A 14,806-nucleotide genomic window follows, 5' to 3' on the forward strand; every position below is an offset into this window, starting at 1 on the left:
AGCCTTCTTCTTTGTGTTTCTACAGCTGCTTTCACACCGCAGGTGAGCAGTGACCCTACTGTGTCCCGGTGAAATTCCCCGGAATGCAGGACCTCGTGGGCCTTTCACACCATGGTCCACATTCCCGGGAATTTGCCCTCCCCGGCAACTTAGGGAGGTCCTTCCCCCAACCAATGACGAGTTACGCAAGTTCACCCCCGTCTGTCGATCACCGGCCACCTGTCGCCCATCCCCCCTCCCCCGACGCTTCGGCACGTCGTAAAGGTAGCACAATGCGGGATGAATGGATGACTTAGTTTCGCATAATCCCTCACGCAGCTGGAACCACTCTGGGAAATCCAGCAACATGAGGAAATGTGGTTAAGGAGGAAGGCCATTCATCCCGCATTGTGCTGCTGTTGCGACGTGCCGAAGCAGCCCGCTGTCATCAGGTGGGGAATATCTTTTAATTTTCTTCGCCTACGTGATGCAGCGTGCAAGTCACGAGGCTTCCCCCGTGCCCCATTGGGCTCTTCACACCGCAGGGAGAGGGGTGATCAGGGAAAAATTTCCCCAGGCCGTTTAAAATTCCCAGGCCGACATTTTCACACCGCAGGTTCGCGGGAAAATTTCCGGGGGGAATCTCCATTTTACAAGGCGGGGTGAAAAGGCCTACGTCTCCCCACGGCTGACCCCATTCCTCTCTGTCCCCATAGCTCCATCTCTCTCCAGGGACCCCAGCCTTCATTCCTCCAGTGTGATGACCTTGTGGACTCTTGGGTTCAAGGTCTACTCTGAATCAACACAAATGCTTCAGCAGATCTGACAGGTTCTGTGGAGAGAACAGCGGGATTAATGGTAATGTTCCTCTCTTCATCGATGCTGCCTGGCAGCCTGAGTATTCTGGTTTTATTCCAGCGGGTTCTTTTTTTTTGTTGCTCATGGGTCGCCTCGAAGGAGTTAAATTACAGGGCGGGGCTCGGGGTGGTGGGAGAACCGTGTGACCGGAGGCGTCTCCCGGCCCTGAAGGAAATACAACGAACCGGAGCGAAGGGGAGCGGCAGGTCGGCATTGACAAGGGGCTTCGTCAAAGGAACCACAGCCACGGGATTCAAGCCGGGAGAACGATGAATGGAAACGAGCGGAGCAGACAGCGCCCTGAAAAAGAGTTGGCAGAAGTTTTGCGCGAGTTGTGAAACTTTGAGGGAGCGGGCGGGCGGGCGGACGGGGGGGTCCAGCGATACGGAGCGGTGCTGTTGGCTCGGATGCGCAGCGCCCATGGGGACCGTGGCCGGACTCTTTCTCCGGGTTCTGCTGCTTTGGAAACTTTGCTCCTCTTTCGAAGGCGAGTGGGATAGTTTTGTTTTAATAGCATTTCAGATTTGTATGGAGTTTTAAGGTCACTCTCAGGAATCCCCAAATTGCTATTTTAATTCAGTGAAATTCGTTGCATAGAATCTCTTCATCTTTTTAGTTCCAAAACAGTTTGAGGTTCTCCCTTTGCAAGTTGGACGAAACTCCAAAATGCCCCAAAAGTGCACGGGGGAAAGGACATTGACCCGAGCCACCGACCCGATTTCTTTCTCCACAGGCGCTGCCTGACTGACCGACTGCAGTATTTATTTCCCATCCGATGTTATACTGTGAGTTAATTGGATGAAGCATCTCCTTAAATGCCTAAAACGAGACCTGGGGTGGGGGTTCAGCGGGCCAGGCAGCGCCCATGGAGAGAAATGGTCAGTCAACCTTTTGGGGTCGAGACGTGGAGACCCAACGTTTCCAGCCCTAGAGTCAACGGGACACGAATTGTTCTGGAGTCCGTTTGGTTCTCAATCTTTTGCTTTCCACTCACATCCCACTTTAAGATTTCCCTATGACATCGGTGCTCTGTGATTAGTCAGGGATGGCTTAAGGTGGGAAGGGAAGGTTAAGAATCACTGCTCTGGACCCAATTGTTACTGAAATATTTTGCTTGAGAAAAATTGTCATTGGCTCATTTCCTTTGGAGATCTGAAACCGTGCACATAACGAGTCAATGAGGGTCGATTAAAACAGTAGTTTTCAAACTTTTTCTTTCCTCTCACATCCCACCTTAAGCCATCCCTGACTAAAGTCCCTGTCCACAAGGGAGCTCGTGGACATCCCTGTCCACAAGGGAGCTCGTGGACATCCCTGTCCACAAGGGAGCTCGTGGACATCCCTGTCCACAAGGGAGCTCGTGGACATCCCTGTCCACAAGGGAGCTCGTGGACATCCCTGTCCACAAGGGAGCTCGTGGACATCCCTGTCCACAAGGGAGCTCGTGGACATCCCTGTCCACAAGGGAGCTCGTGGACATCCCTGTCCACAAGGGAGCTCGTGGACATCCCTGTCCACAAGGGAGCTCGTGGACATCCCTGTCCACAAGGGAGCTCGTGGACATCCCTGTCCACAAGGGAGCTCGTGGACATCCCTGTCCACAAGGGACCTCGTGGACATCCCTGTCCACAAGGGAGCTCGTGGACATCCCTGTCCACAAGGGAGCTCGTGGACATCCCTGTCCACAAGGGAGCTCGTGGACATCCCTGTCCACAAGGGAGCTCGTGGACATCCCTGTCCACAAGGGAGCTCGTGGACATCCCTGTCCACAAGGGAGCTCGTGGACATCCCTGTCCACAAGGGAGCTCGTGGACATCCCTGTCCACAAGGGAGCTCGTGGACATCCCTGTCCACAAGGGAGCTCGTGGACATCCCTGTCCACAAGGGAGCTCGTGGACATCCCTGTCCACAAGGGAGCTCGTGGACATCCCTGTCCACAAGGGAGCTCGTGGACATCCCTGTCCACAAGGGAGCTCGTGGACATCCCTGTCCACAAGGGAGCTCGTGGACATCCCTGTCCACAAGGGAGCTCGTGGACATCCCTGTCCACAAGGGAGCTCGTGGACATCCCTGTCCACAAGGGAGCTCGTGGACATCCCTGTCCACAAGGGAGCTCGTGGACATCCCTGTCCACAAGGGAGCTCGTGGACATCCCTGTCCACAAGGGAGCTCGTGGACATCCCTGTCCACAAGGGAGCTCGTGGACATCCCTGTCCACAAGGGAGCTCGTGGACATCCCTGTCCACAAGGGAGCTCGTGGACATCCCTGTCCACAAGGGAGCTCGTGGACATCCCTGTCCACAAGGGAGCTCGTGGACATCCCTGTCCACAAGGGAGCTCGTGGACATCCCTGTCCACAAGGGAGCTCGTGGACATCCCTGTCCACAAGGGAGCTCGTGGACATCCCTGTCCACAAGGGAGCTCGTGGACATCCCTGTCCACAAGGGAGCTCGTGGACATCCCTGTCCACAAGGGAGCTCGTGGACATCCCTGTCCACAAGGGAGCTCGTGGACATCCCTGTCCACAAGGGAGCTCGTGGACATCCCTGTCCACAAGGGAGCTCGTGGACATCCCTGTCCACAAGGGAGCTCGTGGACATCCCTGTCCACAAGGGAGCTCGTGGACATCCCTGTCCACAAGGGAGCTCGTGGACATCCCTGTCCACAAGGGAGCTCGTGGACATCCCTGTCCACAAGGGAGCTCGTGGACATCCCTGTCCACAAGGGAGCTCGTGGACATCCCTGTCCACAAGGGAGCTCGTGGACATCCCTGTCCACAAGGGAGCTCGTGGACATCCCTGTCCACAAGGGAGCTCGTGGACATCCCTGTCCACAAGGGAGCTCGTGGACATCCCTGTCCACAAGGGAGCTCGTGGACATCCCTGTCCACAAGGGAGCTCGTGGACATCCCTGTCCACAAGGGAGCTCGTGGACATCCCTGTCCACAAGGGAGCTCGTGGACATCCCTGTCCACAAGGGAGCTCGTGGACATCCCTGTCCACAAGGGAGCTCGTGGACATCCCTGTCCACAAGGGAGCTCGTGGACATCCCTGTCCACAAGGGAGCTCGTGGACATCCCTGTCCACAAGGGAGCTCGTGGACATCCCTGTCCACAAGGGAGCTCGTGGACATCCCTGTCCACAAGGGAGCTCGTGGACATCCCTGTCCACAAGGGAGCTCGTGGACATCCCTGTCCACAAGGGAGCTCGTGGACATCCCTGTCCACAAGGGAGCTCGTGGACATCCCTGTCCACAAGGGAGCTCGTGGACATCCCTGTCCACAAGGGAGCTCGTGGACATCCCTGTCCACAAGGGAGCTCGTGGACATCCCTGTCCACAAGGGAGCTCGTGGACATCCCTGTCCACAAGGGAGCTCGTGGACATCCCTGTCCACAAGGGAGCTCGTGGACATCCCTGTCCACAAGGGAGCTCGTGGACATCCCTGTCCACAAGGGAGCTCGTGGACATCCCTGTCCACAAGGGAGCTCGTGGACATCCCTGTCCACAAGGGAGCTCGTGGACATCCCTGTCCACAAGGGAGCTCGTGGTCATCCCTGTCCACAAGGGAGCTCGTGGACATCCCTGTCCACAAGGGAGCTCGTGGACATCCCTGTCCACAAGGGAGCTCGTGGACATCCCTGTCCACAAGGGAGCTCGTGGACATCCCTGTCCACAAGGGAGCTCGTGGACATCCCTGTCCACAAGGGAGCTCGTGGACATCCCTGTCCACAAGGGAGCTCGTGGACATCCCTGTCCACAAGGGAGCTCGTGGACATCCCTGTCCACAAGGGAGCTCGTGGACATCCCTGTCCACAAGGGAGCTCGTGGACATCCCTGTCCACAAGGGAGCTCGTGGACATCCCTGTCCACAAGGGAGCTCGTGGACATCCCTGTCCACAAGGGAGCTCGTGGACATCCCTGTCCACAAGGGAGCTCGTGGACATCCCTGTCCACAAGGGAGCTCGTGGACATCCCTGTCCACAAGGGAGCTCGTGGACATCCCTGTCCACAAGGGAGCTCGTGGACATCCCTGTCCACAAGGGAGCTCGTGGACATCCCTGTCCACAAGGGAGCTCGTGGACATCCCTGTCCACAAGGGAGCTCGTGGACATCCCTGTCCACAAGGGAGCTCGTGGACATCCCTGTCCACAAGGGAGCTCGTGGACATCCCTGTCCACAAGGGAGCTCGTGGACATCCCTGTCCACAAGGGAGCTCGTGGACATCCCTGTCCACAAGGGAGCTCGTGGACATCCCTGTCCACAAGGGAGCTCGTGGACATCCCTGTCCACAAGGGAGCTCGTGGACATCCCTGTCCACAAGGGAGCTCGTGGACATCCCTGTCCACAAGGGAGCTCGTGGACATCCCTGTCCACAAGGGAGCTCGTGGACATCCCTGTCCACAAGGGAGCTCGTGGACATCCCTGTCCACAAGGGAGCTCGTGGACATCCCTGTCCACAAGGGAGCTCGTGGACATCCCTGTCCACAAGGGAGCTCGTGGACATCCCTGTCCACAAGGGAGCTCGTGGACATCCCTGTCCACAAGGTCATCACAGAGCACCGATGGCATAGGGAATACTTAAAGTGGTGTGTGAGTGGAAAGAAAAAGGTTGAGAAGCACTGCTCGAGACTGACATGATTATTTAAGACTCTGCCCTTGCAGTAATCGGGTGTCATCCCATTGTTGAATAGCATGACTTTTTCTCTCTGTAGAGATGGATCTGGTGAGAATTGCAAAGTAAAAAGTAGTTAATAAATGTCAGGTGCGATAAATGTTCCTTTGAAGCTGCAAAAATAAGCATTTGGGTGCTTTTGAAGTTGAGGGTGGTGTAGTATTGTGCAGCTTTTGTGATGGAGTCTAGCCAGGTGAGGGGGGTACAGATTAACAGATCTCTTTGAAAAGGGCCCTCTTCAAGGTATTGAACTAGACACAACAAATTTCATCTCCACAGAAATGCAGGCACTAACCTGCATCTGAGTACACCAGTAATTTTATTAATTCACATTTTGAAAAGAACATCTATTTAATTTGATTTCCTTTGTACTTTTGGAAAAGCTACCTGTTTAGTCAGATTTAATTACAATACCTCCTGTTGCCTCTTGGCCCATAAATATTAACCGCCACTTGTTTTTATGTTGCTTTGATCTAACCTCTTTCGATGTTGATGGTAAACATACAAAAAGGACCAGCTGCACTAATAGCAGCATGACGGGCAGTGAGCCATTACAATTGGTCTCAACACAGTGGATAGAAGCCTCATTTGCTCACTCCTGCTAGAAAATGTGCTTATGTTTCTGGGCATGCTGGTTTGCACAATGGGTAACAGCTTGTGTTTATGTACAACCTCACGTGATACTCACAGGACCTTGAACGATATAAATACTGAGCCACACAAATAGATAATGAAAATCAGAATTTATTGTCATAAAATTCGGGGTTTTGCGGCAGCATCACAGTGTAAACATTCATATTATAACCATCTTACAACATCACGATTTTAAAAAAACCGTGCACGAAAAGTAAGGCCGTGTCATTGGTTTATTGATCATTCGAGAATCTGATGGCGGCGGGGAAGAAGCTGTCCTTGTGCTGCTGAGTGCTCGCCTTTAGACTCCTGTACCTTTTTCCTGATAGTAGTGAAGAGGATGTGGCCTGGGCGGTGGTGGGGGTCTTTGAGGATAGAGGCTTTTCTTTAAAGACACTGCCTCATGTCGATGTCCTTGATGAAATCTGGTGCCTGTAATGTCGCAGGCTTAGTTAACAACCCTCTGGAGTTTATTCCTGTCATGAGAGTTCATGCCTCCATACCAAGCAGTGATGCAACCAGCCAGAATGCTCTCCATGGTACACCTGTAGAAGTTTGAGAGTCATACAGAATCTCCTCGGACACCTCACAGAATATAGCCACTGGTGAGCCACCTTTGTAATTGCATCAACATGGAGGCTCCAGGATGGATCCTTGGAGATGTTGACACCCAGGAATTTAAAGTTCTTGATCCCCTCCACTTCTGAGCCCTTGATGAGGATTGGGTCGTGCTCCCCTGACTTCTCTCCTGAAGTCCATAATCATCTCCTTGGTTTTGGTGCTGTTGAGCGCAAGGTTGTGGTCATTACACCATTCAACGAGCTGATCCATCTCCCTCCTGAGAGCTTCCTCATTACCGTTTGTGATTTTAAAAAGGACAGGCCATCCAAAGCTTGATCAAAGAGGAAGTTTTGAGGAATATATTGGAGTGAAGAGTGGGAGTGATGTTTAGGAGGGAATTCCTTTATTAATACAGTAGTTTTGGATGGGAAGCTTGAGGCATGAGTCACTAACACCGATGAAATGAAAAGAAGAAGAGCACATATCCACATATTGTTGAATATGGGAAAAGGCTAATTACCTACCAAACAATTCTGGCAGGACTCCAAAACTTCATCATGAGAAATGTTCCAATGATGTCAATCATTGTGTTACCCGATGTATTTATTTTACAATCTGGAATATGCAGCCGAAACTGGTGGTAGAATTAGATTAATTACATATCCAAAGGGATTGGATCTGTAAAAGAAAAGGAAGAAAGAAACTGGATGACTCTTTGAGCTATCCTGAGCCCAGTCTTTTCTTTATGGCCCTTTTAGTTGTTTGGCTCTATAGTAAGGAGTCAAAATAGATGTAATGTATATAAAGCATGAAAATCTGCAGACACCATGGTTTAGACATTTTGGCCCATGAATCCATGCTGCCTAATTTACATCCAATTAACCTACACTCCCAATAGGTTTTGAATGGTGGGAGGAAACCGGAGCCCCTGGGGAAAACCCACGCAGACACGGGGAGAGTAGGCAAACTCCTTACAGCACAGCATTTGAACCTCAGTCCGATCGCTGGCACAGTATAAACATTGCGCCACCTGCTACGCCAAACTGTGCGTGCATGAAGTAAAAACATAATGCTGGAGAAAGTTTAAGGGAAAACACTAAATACTGGAGAAGATCGACAGGTCAAACAGTGTCCTTTATATAGCAAAAGTAAAGATATGTGACTGACACTTTGGGCTTCATCCAAGGGTACTTTGATGAAGGGTTCAAGCTTGAAACGTTGGTCATGTATCCTTACCTTTGATAAGGACACTGTTTGACCTACTGAGCTTCTCCAGCATTTAGTGTTTTTTTTTTACTTCAATCATGGTGTCTACAGAATTTTGTGATTTACATGCTGGAGAAAGTACATCTTGTTTGACCTGGAGAGTTTCCCCACCCTCCTAGTCCCACTGACCAGCACCCGGTCCATACCCCTCCTATCCATGTAACGATCCAGTCTTTCCTTAAATGTAACCAATGATCCCGCCTCGACCACGTCTGCCAGAAGCTCATTCCATATCCCCACCACCCTCTGCGTAAAGAAATTTCCCCTTATGTTCCCCTTATAATTTTCCCCCTTCAATCTTTTTAACACCCATTCACAGTTGCTTTGAAAGGAAATGAAAAAGCAGGTCTTTGTAAGATGGTGGTGATAAAATGAGCTGAGAACACACAGGTGAACAAAAAAAATGTTGAAGGAACTCCTCATTCCTTCTCTAAATGTGGAATGGGTCTAGGAGCTGTCAGAGGCTGTGGGGTAGCTCCATTATCCTGATGCAGACCAAAGATTCAGGGCTAGCCATGACTTGTCTCAACTGTTTCTAAAATCTAACCTGCATAATCCTACCGGCACAAGCTGGGCATCTGGCAAGGGTTCACTTGGTGCCAGAGCGTGACAGAGATAAGAGCTTGCTTATTTCTTCTGGATTGGAAGGTGTGCAGTGACAGGTAGAGGAATACTGGGGGTTGTCTCCATTGCTGACACCCCAATGTCTGTGGGTATCCAGAATTTCAGTGACCTTAAGAGAGACCTAGAAAATATCACAATAACCATTTGTGTGTACTCCTCAGCGATAGACCCTGAGGAAGTGTTGTGCTCCCTTCTCCCCTAGCCCCCCCCACCCGACCTTGCTGTGATGAAAATAATGACTCTACTGTATGACTGTGATTTAATTGTGATTACAGCATTGGTTCATGTAAAGGTGTTATGAAATGAGAAACTTGAAAATATATTTTCCCACAGACATTTGGAAGAGTTGTAAGCAAATAGTAATGACATTCCATCAATTATAGTTTTTAAAAAAAAACTATCTCATTATAAGGAAGGACCCTGATGAGTAAATGTTCTGATTGATGATAACCGATGGGTGGTGCAGAGCAGCAGGGTTGGGGGAATGAATTGGCTCCCCACTCGTTCATACTCCGGTGACTTTCACCAAGTGGTGGAAGAGACGCAGGCGCTCTTCCAACCTGAGGAAGTTTTAACCATAACCATATAACCACATTACAGCACAGAACAGGCCAGTTCGGCCCTACTAGTCCATGCCGTAGCAAATCCCCACCCTCCTAGTCCCACCGACCAGCACCCGGTCCATACCCCTCTAGTCCCCTCCTATCCATGTAACGATCCAGTCTTTCCTTAACTGTAACCAATGATCCCGCCTCGACCACGTCTGCCGGAAGCTCATTCCACATCCCCACCACCCTCTGCGTAAAGAAATGTCCCCTCATGTTCCCCTTATAATTTTCCCCCTTCAATCTTAAACCATGTCCTCTAGTTTGAATCTCCCCCTTTCTTAATTGAAAAAGCCTATCCACATTTACTCTGTCTGTCCCTTTTAAAATCTTAAACACCTCTATCAAGTCCCCTCTCAATCTTCTACGCTCCAGAGAAAAAAGCCCCAGTCTGCACAACCTTTCCCTGTAACTCAGACCCTGAAATCCTGTCAACATTCTCGTGAACCTTCTCTGCACTCTCTCTATTTTGTTTATATCTTTCCTATAATTTGGTGACCAAAACTGTACACAGTACTCCAAATTTGGCCTCACCAATGCCTTGTACAATTTCATCATAACCTCCCTACTCTTGAATTCAATACTCCGATTTATGAAGGCTAACATTCCAAATGCCTTCTTCACCACACCATCTACCTGAGTATCAGCCTTGAGGGTACTATTTACCATAATCCTAAATCCCTTTGTTGCTCTGCACTACTCAATTGTCTACCATTCAATGTATATGACCTATTTAAATTTGCCTTTCCAAAATGTAGCACCTCACATTTATCTGTATTAAATTCCATCAGCCATTTCTCAGCCCACACCTCCAGCCTTCCTAAATCACCTTTTAATCAATGGTAATCTACCTCACTGTCCACAACACCACCAATCTTTGTGTCATCCTTTCAGGGGCATCTGGCTAGACACTAGGAAGATCCATTAATCCAGACACGCAAGCGAGCCATTTGGATGGTGGACTTCATTCAAACCATTGTACTTAAATACAATTCTTTGTATGTTCAAGGGATTTAACATCTGTTTCAGGTACTTCACTGCAGCTACAGGTGAACCGAATTAGCATCCAAAGTTTTGCATGCCTTCCAAATTAAACCTCTATATATGTATTCTTTCCCTCTGAGGTCTGATTTTTAACTAGGTGTTCTAGAATTAGAATTATTTGCTTCCTCAGTTTTTTTAAACTCACTTTTATTTTAACGTGGATATTATTTTGTTCCACTTTGGAGTCGAGTAATCATGTGCACATGATTACAGCTAAGATTAAAATGCGATCCCTGATGGTTAGGTGTGTAAATAACGCATAACTGTGATGTAGGCAAGAAGGTCCCAAATTCAATCCCTGGGCTGTGCTGAATTAGTTTATTTGTGCATTGGAGGAGAGTGCCTGTACCCGATTAAAGGGTGATAAGCAAATCGTTCTTAGTCTGAGTCGTGCCACGGAATCATTTATGTCCATCTGAGCCTCAATTCTTTGCTGAAAGATGAAATCTCAAGCAATGTAGCACATCCTCAGCACTGCTTGAAGTTTTAGCTGAGAAGCTCTCTCCTCAGAATATCGGGCTGAAACTCAAAGTTCTCCGACTCTGGTATCGGTTCTCTGAACGAGCCAAGCTGATACAAGGTGGTGTGACCTGGGTTGAGTTAAAACACAGAAATGCTGAAGGAACTCATCTGGTCTTGCAGCATCCAAAGGAGGTAAAGATCTATCACTGACGTTTTATCCTGAGCCCTTCTTCAAGGTACCTACCTCCTTAAGGATTCAGGCCTGAAACAGTGGTTATATATCTTATGGACATGGCGAGACCTGTTGAGTTCCTCCAGCATTTCTGTGTTTTGATTACAATCACAGCAACTGCAGACTTCACTCCTAGGTTGAGTTACCTCTGGATCTGAACATCTAATAAATGGATGATGTGGAAAGCAGAGGGTAAAGTGGATTTAATCAAAGTTCCTTTTGTTGCCTAAACTTCTTTGTGGAAAAGATGGGAAGTGTTCCCCACTGCACTCCCAAAACTTCCTTCTTCAATGGAAGATTTCAGGGCATGCATGTTCCAATGTAAAGGTGTCAGTCTTCAGTGGGTATTTATGCCAAGAGTGGGAAGGGGCAAAGCAAGAGCAAGGAAGTCCATCTGGTACTCTTGTGGTTCATAAGAAAGAGAATTTATCACCCCTGTCTGGTAAAACTTGCAGATAGCTTGTTACACATTCCTAGTTACCAGGAGTCTCAAACCTATTTCATCAATGGAGTGCAATATTTCCCCCATCAGGGGTGATGCCATTAACGACTGATTGCATCCTTTTTAGGAATAAAATGGGGTTTCTCCCATTTAAACCATGACAGAACCCAATTCGGCATTGCCTGCTATCTTATTTGCATACTACTGAGTGGGACGGTACAATTAGTGGATCCTCTCTGTGGGTCCAATGATATTGGGGTGGGGTGGGGGGGGGGAGGGGGAATGGAAGAGAAAATTAAGGGGTGTGGAAAATGGGCAGCAGTATATGATCGGAAGACTTTTCCCCACTCCATAGTATGGAGCAGGTCCTGAGAGAATCTGCTGGGGCAACATATGGCAGCAATTTGCAGTGGGATGCATATTGCTGAGATGCTGCAATATGTAAGAAGACAGCTGGTGGAAACCGATGTGGGATATTCCATGATGATAAACTCAATGTCCAAGTGCTTCGATCCTGACTCGGTGTACCATTTCAAAGTTCAGGTTTATTGTCCGAATACATGCACGACATCACATACAACCCTGAGATTCCTTTTCCTGCTGGCGAGGCAGAATTACCACTTATTAGGAGTGGAAAAAAAACCTGTACCCAATGTACACATGAAAACAAATAAAGAAATGTAAACAGAGAAAAAAAATCAATAGAGAGAAAAAAAATCAATAAAGAGCAAAAGGAAGACTCCTTAAATGAGTCCCTGATTGAGTTTGTTGTTGAGGAGACTGATGGTGGAGGGGGAGCAGATTTCGCTGAATCTGGTGGAGCGAGTCTTGCGGCACTGACACCTCGTTCCTGATTTGCTGCTTTTCCAACAGTGAGTCATCACCTGCACCAACATCCTCTGGGGAAGATACCCGAGTTCAGGTGAATTATGGCCAGAAGAGCTCTGTACAGTTTCCCAACGGACAGGACAAACATTTTCAAGCATCCCCAAATGCTCTTAAGCACAATATACAGAGCCAATAAATAAAATAGGCACAATGATTTTTTTTCTGATACAATTCCAAGTTTTGGTTCCTTTATCGGAATTGGCGATGGACATTACACACCGCCCCAGTTGATGCTGATGGTGGAAACGTGATTGTTGTTGATCTCTTGAATAAATAATTTAATTATCTTTTTTGTGTGGAGATGCAATTGAGAGAGACAGCAAGGATTGAAGCAGACTCAAAGCCACTTGTCTTCCTTACAAAGGCACCAACAACAGTATTTTATCATCAGTACAAATCTTCCAGAGCCCTTGCAGAATAAAAGACGGACATCCTGATGTCGGGCTTTTGTTGCTGGTGCTTTTAATACTTGTTTCCAAAGTTGGGCACTGACTCCATTCTTGCACTTTTAAACTTCCTGCTCACAGTAGAAATAGCCCTGTTTTCACAATGACCTGCTTCCTCTGTCTTTCATTGCAGTTACTGAATATTGGAAAAAGCTTTCATGTCAAGAGACCTTGTTAAAAATGGAAGTGGTTGCTGGGATCTGTGCAGGTTATAAGTGAATTAGTTACAGGAAATTCCATTGAATTGACACCTGATTAGCAAATGTTTTTACCTGTATTCCCAATGACTGGATAAATTCTGTATCATCTGGTTTAACTTTTTATGAAAGACTGAGCTTAAATCAATCTCAAAGTAATTTAGCCTAGAAGTATGATAACATCATGCCTGTTTCTGAGGAAATTAATGGATGCCCAAAAGTTACGATCTGTTGGGAAGGAAGTACTTGTTGACATTCAGTTAGCGCAACGCTATTACAGCACCGGCGTCACTGGTCTGAATCCAGCACAATCTGTAAGGAGCTGTACCTTCTCCCCGTGACCACGTGGGTTCAATCTGGGGGCTCTGATTTCCTCTAGTGTTTGACGGACATACAGGGTTAGTCGGTCTGATTGGGCAGTACAGGCTTGTGGCCCAGAAGGACCTGCTAGTATGCTGTATGTCTAACTTTAAAATATGGTGGGTAAGTCATAGAACAAGAAAAGGCCCTTCATCCCACAGAAATTGTGTAACCATCAAGCAACAACCAACACGCATCCAATTTTAAGGCAAAAAGGTTCTGTGCCTGAAACAGGAAGAAGAACTATAGCATGTAAAGAAGAGGCTGAATATCTCTGTAAAATTTCACTTAAATGTTCTGATGATGGGTTGGCATTCAAGAATGTCAGAGCTCTTGGCACCCAAAGACATTGTGAATGAGTTTTAGCCGTAGATGGACCTATAGACAAGGAAAAGGGCATCAAGGTTTGACTGTTTCATTACCTTTACACTTGCTCATATATGTTAGATACCTTGAGGAGAAATATTCTCCATCTAACCATATGGAAGACAAACTCCATATCTATGGAATCCTGCCACTGGCTTTGATTTCAGACACTTGAACACATGACGAAAGGTTAATCAAATCCCTGAGTCATGTTGATCAGATGAAACAGGAAATAGAGGTCCTATCTCCTTTCTTCATTGGACAGAAAAGTTCCCATGACATCATGAAGAAAAGAACAACACCTTCTGTGACATTTTTACTTCAATTGATGTCATGTTGATCTAATTAGAGTTTGCTGAATTAACCATGCAATTTATAAGCAGAGTTTTGATATTTCTGCCTTTACTTCAGAAGCCTTTATTGGTTCACTATGTTGTTCTGAAGTGAAAGGTGTATTTCATGTTGACTTTCTTGAATGTTTTTTTTCCTTATGGCAGTGTTATTTCCCTCTGTGGGTATTGGGCCTTATAGAAAGGTACAGCGTGGAAACAGACTCTTCAAACCTTCTATTAACTATAAACCATTTGGAACTCTCTGGGGATATGTTTCACCTTTTTGGAATGGGCTGTAAAAGTAGAAAATCCATAAGAGAGTAAAAAGTAAAATGCATCAGTCCATAGACGCTGTGATTTGAAGTAAAAACATAATCAGAGAGCGTACTTTAAATAGCAAAGATACATAGCTAATGTTTTTGGCTTGGGCCCTTCATCAAGGTATGAGCAAAATGTAGGCAGGCACCCAAGTAAAATGATGGAGGGGCAGGGGGAAGGAGCGTGGTCCCACATTGCAGGAGGTAATGTGGATAAGGGAGGGAGGGCACAACAGCAAACAGGGAGGGGGGGTGTGGTTCTGTGAATGGAGAGGAAAATGAGTGGAGAGCTGGAGGACAAACAGATGGGGATGGGAGGGAGAATAGGGAGTGGGTTAGCAGAAACCAGAGAAGTCAGTGTTAATGCTATCCAGTTGGAGAGTGCCCAGAAGGAATATTAGATGTTGTTCCTCCAATTACGGGCGGTCTTGGTTTGACAGTACATGAGGTCATCGACAGACATGTCAGAGTGGGAGTGGGGCACAGAATTAAAATGGTTGGCCACTGGGAGATCCCTGTCAT

At 47.8% G+C, this 14,806-nt stretch overlaps 1 protein-coding gene across 3 annotated transcripts in view; it reads left to right on the forward strand.

Moving 5' to 3' along the window:
- Positions 1 to 990: 990 nt before the first annotated feature.
- The window catches only part of robo4 (roundabout, axon guidance receptor, homolog 4 (Drosophila)), a 144,311-nt gene continuing 130,495 nt past the window's right edge, over positions 991 to 14,806 (forward strand). For all 3 annotated transcript variants that reach the window (XM_069894496.1, XM_069894497.1, XM_069894498.1), the window contains exon 1: positions 991 to 1,324. In XM_069894496.1, the coding sequence (XP_069750597.1) occupies positions 1,111 to 1,324 (214 nt within the window). In that variant the 5' untranslated portion in view covers positions 991 to 1,110. The remainder of the gene's footprint in view (positions 1,325 to 14,806) is intronic.

This window comes from Narcine bancroftii, chromosome 8 (genome assembly GCF_036971445.1).
Source record: "Narcine bancroftii isolate sNarBan1 chromosome 8, sNarBan1.hap1, whole genome shotgun sequence".
NCBI classification, from domain to species: Eukaryota; Metazoa; Chordata; class Chondrichthyes; order Torpediniformes; family Narcinidae; genus Narcine; species Narcine bancroftii.